This window comes from Rousettus aegyptiacus, unplaced genomic scaffold (assembly GCF_014176215.1).
Source record: "Rousettus aegyptiacus isolate mRouAeg1 unplaced genomic scaffold, mRouAeg1.p scaffold_m13_p_13, whole genome shotgun sequence".
NCBI lineage: Eukaryota > Metazoa > Chordata > Mammalia > Chiroptera > Pteropodidae > Rousettus > Rousettus aegyptiacus.
In genome coordinates this window covers 54,018,677-54,036,656 of record NW_023416288.1, presented here as the reverse complement: position 1 = coordinate 54,036,656, position 17,980 = coordinate 54,018,677, and the positions used below count along the sequence as shown (strand labels likewise).

The following is a 17,980-nucleotide window of genomic DNA, read 5'->3' as shown; positions in this document are numbered from 1 at the left end:
AAAAGGGTGTTCTGAATAAAAGCTAGGAAAATAGCCTATGTCTATCCTACCCCATCCCTACCCCATCCTTTCTGAGTTCCTCGTTCTTAATTCCTTTGCTTTCCTTTCTATATAGTTTTATTTGATCTATATTACGATGAAAGGATTATTTTACATTTTAATTGCTTTTAACTTCGTAAAGAGTATCATATGTCATCGAATGAGATGCATTCCATTTAATGTTAGTTCGCATAGGTTAAGATTTCCTAACATTGGGAATTGCTAATAATAAGTGCTGAAACTTCAGAGGACCCCAGGTGCCTAGAGACGAGCGGGTGCATGAACGCCCCTCTCAGGTAAGCGGCAGGTACGAGGTTCCCACCTAAGCAGGTATTGTGTTAAACGGGATCATGAGTGGGCAGCAAGGCATGGAACCAAGGGACATTGGAAAAACTTTTTCTAGAGGGGGAAGATGGGGCCAGGGTCCCTTGGTTCCGATAGATTGTCAACCCAAAGGGCCAGAGCACAACCAGATCCAACAGGATGGAGAACACGTAATCAGGAGGACAGGGGCCTAGAGAGATTCCTTGGGGAGCTGGACTGTAGAGGTTCGTACTGTCTTACACAAGGTCTGAAACCTTATCCAAAGTGAGAAAAGAGCTTTTTAAAATGCTAAGCTAGTTTGCTCCCCTGGATCACGATACCCTGAAACTTCTCAGTTTGGCAAGTGCACTGCTGCCCTTGGTACAGGTAAGTCCTAGACAGTCTCAGCTCGCTTCACGCAATTGGTGATATTCCTTTTCAGGGCCATGAAGCCTATCTTCCCCAATAAGAGGAACTTCATCTTATCCCGTTCTACTTTTGCCGGATCTGGCAAATTCGCTGCTCATTGGTTGGGGGACAACGCAGCCAAGTGGGATGATCTCCAGTGGTCCATCCCCAGTATCCTCGAGTTCAACCTGTTTGGTATCCCCATGGTGAGTTTACGCTCAGCCAAGGAGCTTTAACCTTTTGTCCTTTGACATTCTCTGACATTCTTTCCACGATCAGCCTTTGAGGTGTCTGAAAAGCAAGGAGCATATGTCTCACTGTGATACGTGTGAGAAAAGTCCATTTCTACGTGTGGTGTGAGCTGCCTTCTGAAGACAAGATGATAACGCCTTGTCATTGGGTCGTCATCCATGGAATCTCTGGGGTCAGGAAGGAGATAAGATTTTACCATAAGTAAAACATATTAGAATTACAGAAAAATTCCATCAATGAAGCATCAGTGAATAGCAAAGTATGAAATTGGAAACTTATTATTGAGGATGATCCTCGATACAATAACCCGTCTTCCTCTCATTCATCTGTAACGCCTACTTGCTTCTTCCTCCCAGTTGGCCGGGGGCTTGTCCTGCAAGCCTGCGACCTCTTTAGAGCGGTGGGACTGAGAGATGCTCCTCTCCCTTACCACATAGGTATACAGGCAGTGCTTTCTGCCCTCTCCCTGGCCACTGTGCTTGTGTGTGTGCTCCTTCCCAGGTAGGTGCCAACATCTGTGGTTACATGGAGGACGTCACTGAGGAGCTGTGCAGAAGATGGATGCAGCTGGGAGCATTTTATCCGCTCTCAAGGAATCACAACGGGCCTGGATTCAGGGTAAGGTCTCCACGAGAAGTGAGGAGAACTCTTCAGGTTATGCAACCCGCTTGTTCTTAAAGAGGGGCCAAAGAAAACCCTACGGGCTGGCCCTAAGTGCAGGAACACATAAATAAGTTTTGGGTGATAAGCCTGAAAAGTAGGGTATTGGGGCAAGGGTGTGTGCAAAAAGGTATATAGAGATAGATATGGATATAGATGATATATAGATATAGGTACAGATATAGATGCAGACATAGATGATATAGATAGATATAGATATAGACATAGACATAGACATAGACATAGACATAGACATAGACATAGACATAGACATAGATATAATGGTTCGCTTGTTGGAAACTCAACAACAGAGATGAGAAGGGTGGTTAAAGTTCCTATGGTGCTGCGCTCACTTCTGTCACCACCTTACATAGATGGGACAATTGGAGTCCACTGATATTTTACCCGAACGCAAGGGAAACGACTCCTCATTGGAAGGGACAGGATCTGAAAATCTGTTTCACCTCGTTACAACATTCTGTCTTTCTAGGAGTGGTATGGGAGACCCTGCTCATGACTTATCCTGTCTTTCTCCTCTTCTATTCAAAATCATATTTTTTTATGGGCAAGTATATAAAAAGGGTTGAAAGTCCCTCCTAAGGAGATGTTTAGTGATGGCAGGTGGAGTAAGGGGGTACAACCTTTCTTCCGATGAAGTGATCTGCAACTGAATTGTTTCAAATCGAGTGGTTTAGCTCTTCACAGCTCATCGGAGTAACCAACTGATAACCATTTTGGCTCCAGCAGTTGACTTTGCCCAATGTCTCTAACTTGGGAAAGATTCATAGTCAAATTATTCAATGTATTTTCTCCCCGGGCTGCCCCAGCCATTTGTGGTCTGGAGAGAGACGAGCTCTCTGATGGAAATATTTAGGAACTGCTTACATTTCCTTGTAGGACCAGGATCCCGCCGCCTTCGGTGAAGACTCCCTGCTGTTGAATTCCTCCAGACATTATCTGAACATCCGCTACACCCTGCTGCCCTATCTCTACACCCTCTTCTACCGAGCACATACCCTTGGGGAGACTGTGGCGAGGCCCCTGGTCCACGAGTGAGTGTCCTGACCTGCAAAGACTCCCTTTCAGATCGAAATTGCGCTTCCCCCGTTGGCAGTGGCAAGGTCTGGTACCTGAATCGACGGCTTCACCCGCCTCTCTGTTTTCCAGGTTCTACCAGGACCCGGCGACGTGGGAGGTGCACGAGCAGTTCTTATGGGGGCCTGGACTCCTCATCACACCTGTTTTATACGAAGTGTGTTTATAATCGGAACTGCGGGGTGGGATATCACACTTCTTCTCATGGCTTTATGGCTGGGCCTGAGTATCTTTGGCTGCAGTTAAGTATAAAATGAATATAAATGAAGGAGAGATCATGAAAGCTTGGAAATTAGACATATAGTAATTCTTGGTCCCACTGCCTCCTTGAGCAAAACAGATTCCATTTGCAAGATTACGGTAAAGCCTTTGTCCTCACGCATCTGGCCACTGAGAGGGCTTCGGATGCCCCGGGCTGGCCATCTGTCTGGGTTTCCCTTTCACCAGAGACGATGTGCTCTGGGGTTAGGAAGAGAGAAGAGGTAGCTAGAGGAGCTGGGAGGAAGAGAGGATGCTGGGTGAGCGGAGGCTGTAACTGTCGAGTCCTTGCACGAAGGACCGCATGTACCTCCCTAAGTGTGGTTTGGGGCAGGGGTGAGTCATGGGGAGGTAGGGGAGATGAGGGAGGGATCAGAATTATGGTTATTCGTTTATAAAGATGAAAATTCTCCAGCATTCCCACATTGAAAGCCCATCTTGCGGCAAGTCCTGCTGACCAGCAAGTGGTCCTGCTGGAAGGCTCCCCTGGGGCCCTGGCTGAGTCGGTCTCCTCCACCTGTCAGATTACACAGGAAGCTCGGTGAATGAGCGTTCTCTGCTTCTCTTAGAAAGTTCAGGCGCCTCGAAGCAAAACGAACTTAATTTCTAGGTACAGCTCTGCTTTGGGGAAACTGCCCAACCTCTCTGAGCATTGGTATTTTTATTCGTAGAAGGGGCAGATCCCAGCAATCTGTCAGGGTTGGTCAGACAAGCGCATGCAACCACATGGGGACTGGCTGTGTAAATCCTCAAGGGACTTGCTAACGTTGTTCGTTGTCATCGTTTTCTCCCAGGGCGCGACCCAAGTGAAAGCATACATACCAGACGCCATCTGGTACGACTACGAGACAGTAAGTGAGGCAGCCCACTGGGCCCACAGACCCACCTGCAGCAGAGGGCAGCTCTCAGGCGGCAGTGCTGGGGGCCTAGGGTCGCATATAGTAAGAGGCTTTACATTTAGTTGATTGTGACTGTTTTCCTGTGAAGAGGCCTTTCCAAAATGTGCGATGAAATAATTTGAATAACTGGTGTAGGTTTACGGGCCTGTTCATTATGTTGCCCTGGTTGGGCTTAGGTTGTGAAAACCTAGAGGATCAGAGCCCGGCATGACGTAGCACAAAGAGGCAGTGTGGGCTGGAGTCCCAGCTCCGCTCTCTGCCACCTGTGAGCCTCGGGCAAGTCTCTTCATTTTGGGGTCTCTGTTCTCCTCTTCCTTAAAAGGAGGCAGCTGAGCTAGCAGATCCCCAAGGCCCCACCTTGCCCCAAGAGCTCATTATCTGATCCATTTTCCTTTGCTGGCTAGGGCGTGGCCATCCAGTGGCGGAAGCAGTTGGTGGAGATGCTGCTGCCCCCCGACAGGATCGGACTTCACCTTCGAGGGGGCCACATATTTCCCACCCAGCAGCCAAACACCACCACGGAGGCAAGGTGAGTGCTCTACTCTTCTCAGGTGTGACTTTGCTGCTGCTCCCAGGGGCAGGGCATTGTGGGAGAGGCTAAAATGGGGACTAAACATGGATAAACCAAGGGATGGCAGCTCCAGGTAGTAATCTTCCTCCCCTCCTTTCAAGGGTGGCCCAACATTAGCATCTTCATTTAGCAGGGGGTAAATGTAGCCTCGGTTCCTTTATATTTTCATAGTCTTTCACTTCCAGATTGAATCAGATTCTAAGAATAGTCAAAATAATCATTCATGAGAATTTCCTCATGGTCAGAAATGGTTCTTAAGTAGATTTTCTTAGGCATGAGAGAATGCAAGTTAAAGAGGAGATAAAAGTATCATGTGAAAGTCAACATAGCTTCAAGATCAAGAGCCAGAAAGTTTAGGTTCAAGACCCAGCTCTATGATATACCGGATGTGTTACCATGGCAACTCGTTCTCTGTTTCTGCTTATCATTTGTATACCAGGGATGATGATAGTTTGGCTTTTTTAGAGCTATTACGAGGCTCGAATGGAATAATATAAATGATTTAACGTGTATAGGATACTTACAAGAGTGCCTGGCACACGGTAAGCACCCAAAAGTGCCAATTGTCAGTGTTTTCGTGAACTCGGTTTCCAGAAGGAGCCACCGCTCTCAACTCTTCTTCTCATGCTCATTCCCTACTAACCTCCGCGGTCTACCCACACCTACGTTCCGCATCTCCACACAAGGTCGATACCTACTCAGCTTCTGGGATAGGCTCCGAGATTATCTGTCCATGGGGCATGAAGGGGGCTGGTTTCACATAGTTCCACCTCTTCTTCATTCTCTGAAACCGAGAATTGCTCTTTTACAGTCGGAAGAACTCCCTGGGACTCATCATTGCCTTGGACCATAAGAGAGAAGCAAAGGGAGAACTGTACTGGGATGACGGTGTGTCCACAGGTACCTCCTTACGGTCCATCACTGTGATGCTCAGTGCAGTTAGTCACTGCAGGCCGGCACTCAGCCATTATCGTCGATGCTCATTCGGAAATTTGGCTGGCCAAGCACAATGCATTACAATCGACTTCAAATGACCAACTTGTATGCTATTGACTAGGTTATTATTCTCGCCTCTGGGATTCATTATTAATACCAAGGAATACATCTCGCTAGCAGATTTGTAAAATACTGCTTGGTTACTATGGAGGAGGAAGTATCTAATTCACATAGCGTGATTTTCCAGTGTAGGACTTCCACGTAAGTACCTCACATAAGCTTATGTGATTATATAAAAATCCTGCCCTTCGTAGAACTGGCATTCATTATTGTTGATCAGCTGTTCATTGTTGCACTCTATCTCGGGGATAAAGATGAATAAGACTTAGGCATCGACCTTGAGGCCTCCTGGCCCACCAGGGTAAATACCTTGTGCATGTGGATAACTATACAGCCAGTCAAATGTTTTAAATGCCAGAAAAGTACTAACTCGAAGTGCCACGGGGTCCAGAGGCGAAAGCAGGTACTGTGGGTTTGAAGCGTCCAGGAAGCTTTCGTGGAGGCTGGACAAAAACGGGCATGACGTGGGTAGGCGGAGCCCGATGGCAGTCGTCGTCCCGCCGGAGAGCAGAGCGTGACCGCACAGCCTCTGCACCCTGCGTGACACGGTCTCCTCGCTCTTTCTCTTTCAGATGCTGTCGATGAAAAGAATTACGTTCTGTATGATTTTTATGTCACCTCTGTAAGTACCGTTTTTGAGGAACACACAGTGTGCGTTCTTCTCTGTGACTGCTCTGTGACTACGGTTTGCCATTGACGCTTAGTCCTGTGGCACAGGGACAGTGCCTGACTCCCGCGGCCCTGGAAAAAATTAAAGTTAAGCTGAAATTTATCATCTGCGTTAGGTATATATAAGCCTATAGAAGTTCAGTATGAGCTCAAGGAAGAACTTGCTTTTTTCTGAAAAAAAAAAAAAAATCATTGACCCTGAGTTTAATAGATGAGTCTTAATCTCCGAGAAGGGGGTACAATTGTGTGTGTGGGGTGGGGGGTGCAGGTGCAGGTAGTAAGTGCTGCAGTACTTTTTTGAGGTTCTTTGCTAACAGCCTTCCTTTCCACCTCCCAAAACTTGACCTTGGGCACAGGTATGAAGTGACAGTTTTGACAGGTTGAAAGGTACATAAGATTACTTGCCTTCTCTCTCTCTCTCTCTCTTCTCTCTCCCTCTCTCTCTCTCTCTCTCTCTCTCTCTCTCTCTCTCTCTCTCTCTCTCTATCTCTATTTCCCAAGGGACTAAGAGAAAGCAAGGCAGCAAAGCCAGCAGAGGACGGGAGAATTCCATTTCGGTTCTCTAACAAGTCTGATTGTAGGCGGACAGAGATTGCTTTTGTGGGGAAACTCGATCCTTACTTCTCCTTTCCTTAAAATTTACATTTTTTTTCAATTATACTTTTTATTTCGAGATCATTAGAGAGCCCCGTGTAGTTGTGAGAAATAATACAGAGAGATCCTTTTACTCTTCACCCAGTTTCCTCTAATGATAACATCTTATAAAACTGTGGTACAATTTTCCAGCAAGGATATTGATGCTGATGCTATCAACATAGGACATTTTCATCACCACAGAAACCCCTCAGGTTCCCTTTTATACAAGCGGCACCTGCTTGCCTCCTCGCCATCCTCCTGTCTTAGCCCCTGGCCACCCCGAATCTGGGTGCCAGTTCTGTGCTTTTGTCCTGTCAAGACTATTACGTACATGGAGTCATACAGCATGAAGCCTTAGGGACTGGCTTTTTTCAACACAATTCCCTTCTTTCTTTAGTCTTCAACTCCTCTTGCTTTGTCATGGCTCAACTTTGTCTCTTTCGAACTGTGGTTCCCTGAGTAAGTTAGCTCATTTCTCTGGCTTTCAGTCTCCTGATCTGGAGAACAGGGATCGTTCTAGCTTCAACCTCACAGTTTGCTGTGAGGATTGATTGAGATAATACACGTAAAATGCTTAAGATAGTGCCTGGGACACAGTAAGCATTTATGCATCTCCGCTCTTATCACCATTATCATTAAAATAAAAAGAAAAAATTATTCCGGCTGTATTGTGTGTGTGTGTGTGTGTGTGTGTGTGTGTCTATACATTTGTGTGCCAACAGATCTCTTGTGCGTTTGTGTCTTTTTGTCTGCGAGTATCATCTTATCCACTTGAAAATTCCATGATGTCAGGAACATATTTTCTGAGTAATAGAATCAATACATAACCAGTGAAGCAAAGCAGGCACAAACAATTACTGAAAGATTTAGGACTGTGTAGAGTCTGGGTTAACAAATTCCATTTCAAACTCCAGAGATAAAGGACATCTGGAGGACCTCAGAGAGAAAGATGTGGAGTGGTATTTGGGCACAGTTAGAGTGTGACGTATTTGGTCTCTAAACTGACTTTTTTTTTTTTTTCAGAACCTTCTACAGGCGAAGATTACAAATAATAATTACAAGGACCCTGACAACCTCATGTTCACAGACATCATAATCTTGGGAATGGACAAGCAGCCTACCAATCTTACTGTCTTAGTTAATAATGCTTTCGCCTCCATTGCAAATGTTGACTACAGTGCTTCAACGAAGGTGGGAAATCGCTCCTCCTGCCATCCTGCAGAGCCCTCGCCCAGAGCCCCGGCCTGAGATTCTGGCCGCTCGCTCGTCCTTGCTCTTCTGAGTTTGGGCGGCCACAGAGGCGACTGGCATGCTGGGAAATTACCATATCGTAGGGAGAAGCGTGAATGTGTAAACATGGATCCCTGCTCTTTGTTCCATTTGGACTCCGAAGAGGACAGACAGTTCTTTCAGGGGGACCCTGTAGGAAGGCAGTTCTTCTCTGGGCAGATTTAAAACAAGACATGCCGATCCCAGATGTGATATAGGGATACGTTATTTGAACCGTATTATTCAATACATTGGCCTAATTCTAGAGAGTATTTACACCTTAACCCTCTCATTTAAGTTAAAGACTCTCTTTGGGACCCAGCTGGTATATTTCCTTAGTGTTTTAAGCTATTTTCGTATCAATATAGAAAGGGAGAGTTAAATAAAACACAAGGCGTAATCGGTTTTGTTCATATCAAATGATTCCCTTGTGTGATAATCTCGGGCAAGAGATTCCAGTTGTTCAATGAACCTTCCAAGTGCTGGGAAATTTACTATTTCTTAGGGCGGCCCCCTGCCACTGCGCCAACACATATAGCACGAGAAAGGGGCTTGGATTCTAGAGTTAGGCAGAATGGGGTTCCGGTTCTGGCTCCGCCATCCCTTAGCTGTGAGATCTCGGACAAAGCATCAACCCTCCGTGGGCCTCAGATAGCTGTGTTTTCGCAGCATAGTACAGCTTCACAGGATTAACAGAGATAAGGCACATAAAGCGGTCGTCACAGTGCCTGGCCCATGTCCATGCTCAGTAAAGTGTAGCTGTCGTTCTTACTATCATCGTTATTCAAATGTGTGAGCATCACTCTCAGAAGGTGGTCGTCTGATAGTGACAGTCCTGCATGTGATCTGTCCTTAACATGATCGCAGCCCTTCCCACCACGAGGCAGGAAAGGTCAGGGACAAGCCAAGTGCATTTTCCTGGCAGGGAGGTCAAAAGCCCCAGAGGAAAACCAATAACATTCCAACTATCCAATGGCAAAGTGGTATTGGATGCCGGGCCGGCACCCCCAGTCCTAACGTCCAGACCACCAGAGAAAGACGTCACTTGGGTGCCTCCTCGTTTGTCACCATGACCTCCTTTCTCTTTCCTCAGGTGGTGAAAATCACTGATCTCAAGGGACTGGTACTAGGACAAGAATTCTCCATTCGGTGGAATCTTCCCGTCAGTGACCTGGAGAAGTTCAACTGCTACCCTGAGGAGCCCACCGCGTCCGAGGAGAGCTGCAGGCAGCGGGGGTGCCTGTGGGAGGTAAGGCCGGGGAGCAGACTGCCACGCGAGCGGGAAGTTGTAGAAACTGCCCCGTGAATGGCAGAATCCCATTCCGCCTAACTCTAGAATCCAAGCCCCTTTCTTGTGCTGTATGTATTAGCACAATGACAGGCTGCTGCCCCAAGAAACGGTAAATTTCCCAGCACTGGGAAGGTTCATTGAACAACTGGAATCTCTTACCCGAGATGATCACACAGGCACGTGGGAAACACTTTCCGGAAGTTGCCAGGTCGAACAGCACTCATTCTTTAGGACAAAAACGATACCGTGCCAACAGATGAGGGACTTCGTCAGCTCTGAGGGAGAGGTAATCCGTGTTTTCCTCAGGTGTCCTGCGTCAGAAGAATCTCCTGCTGCCCTGGCTCTCTCTTCCCTCCCACCACATTATTTTAACCCCCACTTTTATTTTTAACATAGCGATAATACATTGCGCGTGGAGTATTTTAAGTGATTTTTTCCACCTATTCGACAGTCCAAGCAGGATGATTTAAAAAATAGAAAGCCAGAGGAAATAAGTGATTTCCTCAAGGTCACAGTGGGGTCGATAAGGATACTGGGAGCAGAACCCTGCCTTAGAGTTCCGGACTCCAGATCAGGCTTCCAGCTGACCCTTTACAACTCAACTGTTGCAGAAGGCCATTGTGTGTGTGTGTGGTGTGTATGTGTGTGCGTGCGCGTGCGCGTGCATGCACACACACATGTGGCATGTGCGTGTGTGTGTGTTAAATGAATGTATTCATTTGCTGGGGCTGCCGTAATAAGTACCACAACCTGAGTGACTGAAAGCAACAGAAGCGTGTTATCTCAGTGTCTGAGAGCTAGAAGTTCCAGATCAAGGTGTCGGCAGGGTCGGTCCCTGTGGAGGCTGCGAGGGAGAATCTGCTTCCTGCCGCTCTCCGAGCTTCTGATGTTTTGCTGACCACCCTTGGTGTTTCTCAGTTTATAAACACATCACCCCGGGCTCCACCTTCATCCTCACATGGCGTTCTTTCCCCGGGAGCCTGCCCGTCCCCGTGTCCAAATTTCCCTTTTAATAAGGACACCGGTCATATTGGATTAGATCCACCCAAACGGCCTCATTTAACTAGATCATCCGCAAAGACCCTATATCCAAATAAGGTCACATCCACAGGAACCAGGGGTGAGGACCTTACATCCTTTAGGGGGGAATATAATCCAGCTCATAATAACGGACATGGTGGCAGAGACTTAGTCTGTGCTAACCAACTTCTTTGGTAATTTGAACCTTGGAGTGTGGTGTTAGAGGCTGACCGGGAATCACCCCTCCACCTCGTTCCAGCAAACAGCCGTTCCTGGCGTGCCCACCTGTTTCTATGACACCATCCCTAATTATGCGGCCACGAACATCCAGTATTTGCCTGCCGGCATCACTGTGGACCTTACCCTCCTGACGGCCCCCGGGTCAGCACGAGAGGCAGCACCCCCACCACCACCACGGGACGCGCGATCTTCCTCCTCCTCATCGGCCGCGGCTGCCTCTGACCCTCTCTCTGCACAGATCAGCCTCCTTAACCTCACAGTTATCTACCACACCGAAAACATGCTGCAGTTCAAGGTGAGCCCCGTGTTACAGGATCTGGCCCTCGGCGTGCAGGCCTTTACCTAACAGCGCCAGGTCTTAGTACCGTTGCCCCGTCTTACGGATGAGGGCACCGAGGCCCAGAAAGGTAAAGGCCAGACAGCTGGGAAACAGTAGAGCTGGGATGGGACCTGAAATCCACCAAGTTGGAACTTCCTGTCCTGATGGGCGCTCTTAAGTCATTAACATCCTCAAAGAATCATCCCTTAGCCCTGAGGAAAAAATGTCTGCTCTGTGGTAAACTCACACGAGCCGCATTAACTCACTTCCAACGTTAGAGTTATTTCTCTAGCCATGGTTCTTCGACTTTAGTATGTGTCAAAATTACCTGCAGATCTTATCGAAACTCAGGTGGCTGGGCCTCACCCGCAGGGTCTCTATCCCAAGACTTTGCATTTCTAACAAGTTCTGGGAGATGCTGATGTTGCAGGTTAAGAGGCCACCGACAGACCTACCACTCTGCTCCAACAGAAATACAATGTGAGCCACTTATTTTTAAGTGTTATTTGAAAAAAATCAAGTGAAATTGATTTTAATCGCATTTTATTTAACCAATGTGCTAAAATATTATCATTTCACCATGCGATCCAAATACAATTATTGAGATACTGTAGGATCGTTTAATTATACCAAGTCTGCAAAATCCGCTGTGAATTTTGCCCTTACAGTTCAGACGAGCACATTTCACGTGCTTCGTGTCCACACGTGACTGGTGGACAGCACCTTGGACAGCTCAGCTCTAGACATTTTAATGCGGGATGACTCCCCTTAGGGGTCTTAGCGGAAACAAAGACTGCCGTTCAGAAGGTCTGGGGTGGGGCCTGAGATTCTGCCTTCCTCACAGACTCCCAGGTAACACTGCTGCTTTTGGTCTGAGAAACGCAATTTTGAGAAGCAAGGCTTCTGACATAACTTGTCCCAATGTGATGAGAGAAAGGATGCTCACTCGCAACGGCACTTCTCCCTGACCCTCGCATGGCACTTTGCTCTTCTCTCATTTCCCCCACGCAGCAGTCCTGTTAGGTAGGCAGGAACGAGGGGCAGGTACGGGAGAGCCACCTGAGGACTGGAAAAGCTGAGCGACATCTGGAAGCTCAACTATGACAAGATCTCAGAGTCCACATGAAGACGAATTTCTCTCATTTCTAACACACATGTGCTCACGCACAGTCTTACTCAGTTTGTGTGCCCTTAATGCACAAATTCTGTAGAGGGAATGCCCTCCTGGCTTCGAATGGGTATTACTGAGGCATTGTTGCAGTCCGGGGTTTGCGTCAGGCACAGAAGGCGGGTAGGCCTCACATCTATTTGCTTTGGGATATTTGATGCCTCCTGATCTGATTCAAACTGTCCAGAAAACATGGGAACTGAATTATATGAGCTGGCATGGGGGGTTTCAGGTTTGAGATTCCATCAGAAAGTCTCCCTCTCTCTCCTTGTCAGATCTCCGATCCCACTAAGAAGAGGTATGAGGTCCCAGTGCCTCTGAACACCCCACCCTCTCCTGTCGGTGCCCCTGAAAACCGCCTGTATGATGTCAGGATTCAGACCAATCCTTTTGGGATCCAGATTCAACGAAAAAACTCCAGCACTGTGATGTAAGCCCTATTTATTTGGTTTTAAACAGAGTGGCTCTAGACCCAATTACAGTGGTTCTAATTAATGCAAGTGATATATTAACCTTAGAGACTCTGTGTGTATGTGTGTGTGCATGTGTGTGTGTGTGTTTAACAGAGAGGATATCTGTTTCTTACTTCAATGGAGATTTCATTTTCTATTAGTCATTAACTCAACAAGAACGATTCATCAGTCAAAGGTTTAAAAACGCTAAGTGTTGCTTGATTTCAGAAAAAGGAAAATTTTTTTATTTATTTCTACGCATCATTCTTGTTAAGTGGAACAGAAAACTCTATTTAATAACATAACCTAAGATAGAAACCAGTTTTATATATCCCTCATTAAGAAACAGTAACAGAAGAGTCAAGAGAGGGACAGAGGTTGCCAAGGAGAGTGACATGATGTCTCGTAGTTTTTGCTTCTGTTGGACACTGTAGACGTAAAGCTTTTCACAGCATTAAGCGTGAAAGGAGCTGTCATCTCTCACCCCTGTCCCTCTGCTGAGTGGGATGAACTGCAGGTCTGGATTGTGCCTGGGGCTGAAGTTCCCCATCCTGACAGAGACCGTCACCCGTATGTGCACGTGCAGACAACCTTCTCTTCTCTTTGACTGTGTCTCTGACTTTCCGTCGACTTCTTTAATCAGAAGTTCTTTGGCCAATCCAGAAAAGTCATTCTAAGAGTTTTACACTTTTCCATTGGAAAACTTGCTTAGACCTTATTCATTTATTCATACACTTATTTAAGCGGTTAGGCCAGGCATTGAGAACTAAAAATACAGAGACGAGTGAGACTCTCAAGGAGCCCATAACCCAGAAAAGGAGTTCTCAGCCTTGCAAACTACAGAATGAAAATGCAAACACAGAACCTGGGGAGTGAGTCACGGCCATTCCTATGACCTGGGTCATCTCGTAGTGTTTGAACCTGGATCCAGGTGTGCAGCCATTCAGGAGGCTTCTGAATCAGTCAGGCGTCCTAACTGGATTCCCTGTGTGCTCCGGCCTGTGAGCAGCTTGGCGTGAAGATGTGCCTTTATATTGCAGATGGGACTCTCAGCTCCCCGGCTTCACCTTCAACGACATGTACCTTTCCATTTCTACTCGCCTCCCCTCTCAGAACATCTATGGCTTTGGGGAAACTGAGCACACAACTTTCAGAAGAAACATTAGCTGGAGCACATGGGGAATGTTTGCTCGGGACCAGCCCCCAGTGGTAAGCACAGAAGAATAAGATTATCAACTGGTTTCTCTCTGTGTAAATTTATTTTAATCCATATGTCCATATATGATACCCTATTCCTCAGCTTCGCCTTATATTGACAAATTCTATTCTCAGATGAAATAGACCATATGTTATACCCTTTGTCCCTAAAAGACATGATAGATAGATAGATAGATAGATAGATAGATAGATAGATAGCCTTTTAGTCTTTTAGAATATACACACATATGTATATTCCCTGTAGACTAAGTATTTTATCTATTTTAATAACTTTTATTTAATATACTCTATGTGTCAGACACACATAGAATAAGACACTGTCTTTGTTCTCCAGAGGCTTATAAACCAGTGAGAGAGAAAGAGAGAGAGAGAGAGAGAGAGAGAGAGAGAGAGAGAGGGAGGGAGAGAGATGGATGTGGAAATAGTGATAACAGCGTGATCAGCACTGTACTAAAGTTGGGTAATAATAACCAAGGGTGACACTCAACTCTTTGCTTGGGGTGGAAGGCAGAGTCAAGGAAGGCCTCACAAAGGACACGGCATTGTGCCGAATCCTCAGCGTTGGATAGGAATTGGCTGGTTTGGTTACGAGATAAAAAGAAGTTCTCGGCTTTTGTCTTTTTGCTTACCCGCCCGCCCCTATGACTGCCCCAGTACGAGAAGAATTCCTATGGCGTCCACCCCTACTACCTGGCCCTGGAGGAGGATGGCAGTGCCCACGGAGTGCTCCTGCTGAACAGCAATGCCATGGGTAAGACAGAGAGGCCCCTCCCCCAAGGACCGCCATAAACAGCTGTGACAACTTCGTGGAGATCTGGAATATCAATAGAAATAGGGAAATTGAAGGACGAGGGAAATAGGACAAATAAACTGACCATTCATTTATTCATTCACGATTTGCTAAGAACTCTAGGCCAGGTATGAGGAGTAAAAGTTTGGCTAAACAAGGTCCCTACTTTGCTATGACCTTATTTAACTGACATTTTAACTCCCGTTCACAGAGTGACATAAGACATTGAGACTGAGATTATGTTTGGAGTACCTGAAAGTCCGTTCTGATTCCACTGCATGAGAGAAGACATTTTAGAGGAGGAGGGTACTAAAGAAAAGGAGCGAAGAATAGCAAATTTTAGGGCAAATTCTCTATCTGGGTAATACACAGTTCCAAAGATGCTCAGTCCTCATCTTTCTTTTTTTTTTTTTCTTAAACAGATGTGACATTCCAGCCCACTCCTGCCCTGACATACCGCACCACAGGAGGGATTTTGGACTTTTACATAGTTTTGGGGCCAACCCCCGAGCTGGTAACTCAGCAGTACACCGAGGTTAGAAGTCCTAGTCACTCACTGTCCTACCATCTGGCGCTTACTGGGTGTTACCACACTTTGGGCACCAAGAAAGGCTGATTATTTTCGTATGGCCCTTAGGTGTCCCTCCTACATTATTGCCGCCTTTTCTGAAAGTCAGGTTTTAGCGTTAAGAGGCTGTAAAGGCATGTTGATAGCCCATATGCCTCTTAATTATTTGCCAAATAGCCTTTCTGACACCCTCTAATCAATAATAACCACTGAGTTCTCGGGTTTCCTAGAGGGGAGATTCTAGAATACAGAGAGGACTTTCTATCCTCCTGCATCCCCACGGTCATTCCACATTTATTCAACTTTTTTATTTTTCTTGAGTGAGACCTCTTAGATCAGACAGTACTCAATAGATGAGCTCAAGTTGCTTCAACCGCAAGCCTACACTTTTTTCTTCCCTAAGAAATCTACTTAGATCCATTTTTCTTTGTTCTTCCAGTTGATCGGTCGCCCAGCAATGATTCCATACTGGGCCTTGGGATTCCAGCTGAGTCGCTATGGATATCAGAGTGATACCGAGATCTCCAGTCTATACAATGAGATGGCAGCAGCCCAGATTCCCTACGTATGAAACCCTTGCTCCACTTGTGGTTTAGTTATGGGGATTTGTGCATAATTATAAATTGAAAATGTCTTCATAGAAATCACTGATGACTATTTCAGTACAGAGAAGATGTAGCTGTGGAGCTAGTCCTGCGTGGAAACTGCTTTTTAAAATTATTTCATGCTACTCTTTTAAATCAAGGGTTCAAAACCAAAGGGCATTAATCCAGAAAAGAGTGGATAATGTTATACTCACTGCCTCTTGCCAAGAATGTCCTGTGCTACAGTAGCCATGTCTGGGCTTAAAACCATGACTCTGAGGACTTCCAAGTGAGACCCATGTCACGATTATGACAATTTTAGGAGATTATATTGTGACTATCCTTGGAAAGGATGACTATAAAGTGACAGTGTAAAAGAAAATAGTTCATGTCAAGCCTTCGCTTTCTGTTAAACACGGACACGCACATTTGCATGTCCTACAATGACAACCCAGCTCCTAGGTGAGCCCCTGGAGGTGCAGCCAATTTCTGTCCACGAGCAGAGTTTCACAAACAGCATGCTCTTTCTCCTCTTGTAAGGATCAAATTTTCATTACTCATTTTCTCTTTATACTTTTAATTCACCTCCTGAGTTTGTGGAGGACAATCACTGATCAGAAGATGAGAATTAAATAAAGTGTTATGACGTTCTCATCAAAGATAATTTGAAACATTCATCTAGGCTTAATTTTTTTTCTGTTTATCTACTATTATACTTACTAAAAGTAAATTAGAAAAGATAGGAAAACTGAAAGATGGGAAAAAATCCACAGATCTACCTCACCAAGGCAATAAATATTAATAATATGTTGGTTCATTTTTTTCCTAAGCTTTGGCTAATGTATATTGCCTCTATTCTCTCATGTTTTACCTAGAGTCTTAAGGCAATACAGGTAATTGTCACCTTTAGGCTAAAAAGAGGCATCTCTTTTTTAAACCAAGAATTAACCACTTTAGCCATCGTTTAGCAATCTTTGACCGAGTGCATTTTGTGTGCAGAAATCTGGGTTGGTACCATACAGAGAAAAGAGAAGACGAGGTTCTCAACTCAAGGACCTTCCAGACAGATTGGGATGGTGGAAAGTGTATATACATTTTAGAATGCTATAAAATAACGTAGTTCTAAATGTGGATAAATTCAGTCAGGTTGACTGGAGAAAACAAAGGAAAACAGATAAAATCCTTTCTGTTTCTCAGGGGAGCCCTGCTTTCTACCCTTGAATATTTAACTAGCATTTTTTTTTTTGATAGGTTCATTGAGTTCAAGATTTGAAAAGTAGATAAAATACGAATTGAGGGAAGGAAAGGGGAGAGAGTTCCAGTTGGAGGAACAGAAGGAGAGGGAATGGGGACAGGTGATCTGTATGCAGGAATCAGAAAGCAATTTTAATCGGCAGAATTGAAAAGTCCGTCTAGGGGAGGAATGGGATAAATTTGGAGGGACCGGGGATGGGGTTGGCAAGCGTCAGGACCTGGAGCCCGGCAGAGCAGTCTGTGTGCCCTGGGGGGAACCACCGGAGGTCCCAAACACCTTGCTGCTCCTTCCTATAGGACGTTCAGCATGTGGACATAGATTACATGGACCGGAAGCTGGACTTCACCCTGAGCACCAGCTTTCAAAACCTCAGTCTCGTGATCCAGCAAATGAAGCAAAATGGCATGAGATTCATCCTCATTCTGGTAGGTGTTTAGAAAGATTAGGTCCCATTTTCTGTTTCTGTGTTCATGGTTTAAAAATAGTACCATCGATAGAAACTGGATGAAGAGTACATGAGAACTCTCTGCACATCTGTGTGACTGCTTACGAATCTATAACTATTATTTTTTACATTTTAAAAATCAAAGGAGGAAAGAACAAATGAGAAAAATAGCTTCTATTTTATTTATTTTTTTTATTAAGTTTATTGGGGTAACAGTTAATACAATTATGTAATTTTCAGATGTACATTGTAATTTGACATCTATATATTCTATTGTGTGATTGCCACCCAAAGTCCAGTTTCCTTCAGCTACCATATATTTGATCCCCTTGAAAAATGGCTTTTAAAAGATGATACTTTACAATACTCATTGTTCCTGAGTGTCACTGAGTTGTAATTTATTATTACTGTTCTCTTGGTAGAGTTAGAAGAACAGTGGGCTAAAACACTGAATATAGAAAAAAAAAGTCTAACTTCCAAAAGTTGGGGCATTATTTGCTGACTTTTGTTTGTTC

The 17,980-nt window shown here is 45.4% G+C and overlaps 1 protein-coding gene across 20 annotated transcripts in view; it reads left to right on the top strand.

The window, feature by feature from the left end:
- The window catches only part of LOC107516970 (probable maltase-glucoamylase 2), a 74,241-nt gene that overhangs the window by 28,308 nt on the left and 27,953 nt on the right, over positions 1-17,980 (top strand). For all 20 annotated transcript variants that reach the window (XM_036230786.1, XM_036230782.1, XM_036230781.1 and 17 more), the window contains 17 exons: positions 785-956; positions 1,504-1,620; positions 2,560-2,714; positions 2,830-2,914; positions 3,810-3,866; positions 4,319-4,443; positions 5,297-5,385; positions 6,114-6,163; positions 7,870-8,037; positions 9,209-9,364; positions 10,686-10,961; positions 12,429-12,583; positions 13,646-13,814; positions 14,478-14,574; positions 15,036-15,148; positions 15,621-15,746; positions 17,317-17,445. In XM_036230786.1, coding sequence (XP_036086679.1) covers positions 785-956; positions 1,504-1,620; positions 2,560-2,714; positions 2,830-2,914; positions 3,810-3,866; positions 4,319-4,443; positions 5,297-5,385; positions 6,114-6,163; positions 7,870-8,037; positions 9,209-9,364; positions 10,686-10,961; positions 12,429-12,583; positions 13,646-13,814; positions 14,478-14,574; positions 15,036-15,148; positions 15,621-15,746; positions 17,317-17,445 — 2,239 coding nt within the window. The remainder of the gene's footprint in view (positions 1-784; positions 957-1,503; positions 1,621-2,559; positions 2,715-2,829; positions 2,915-3,809; positions 3,867-4,318; positions 4,444-5,296; positions 5,386-6,113; positions 6,164-7,869; positions 8,038-9,208; positions 9,365-10,685; positions 10,962-12,428; positions 12,584-13,645; positions 13,815-14,477; positions 14,575-15,035; positions 15,149-15,620; positions 15,747-17,316; positions 17,446-17,980) is intronic.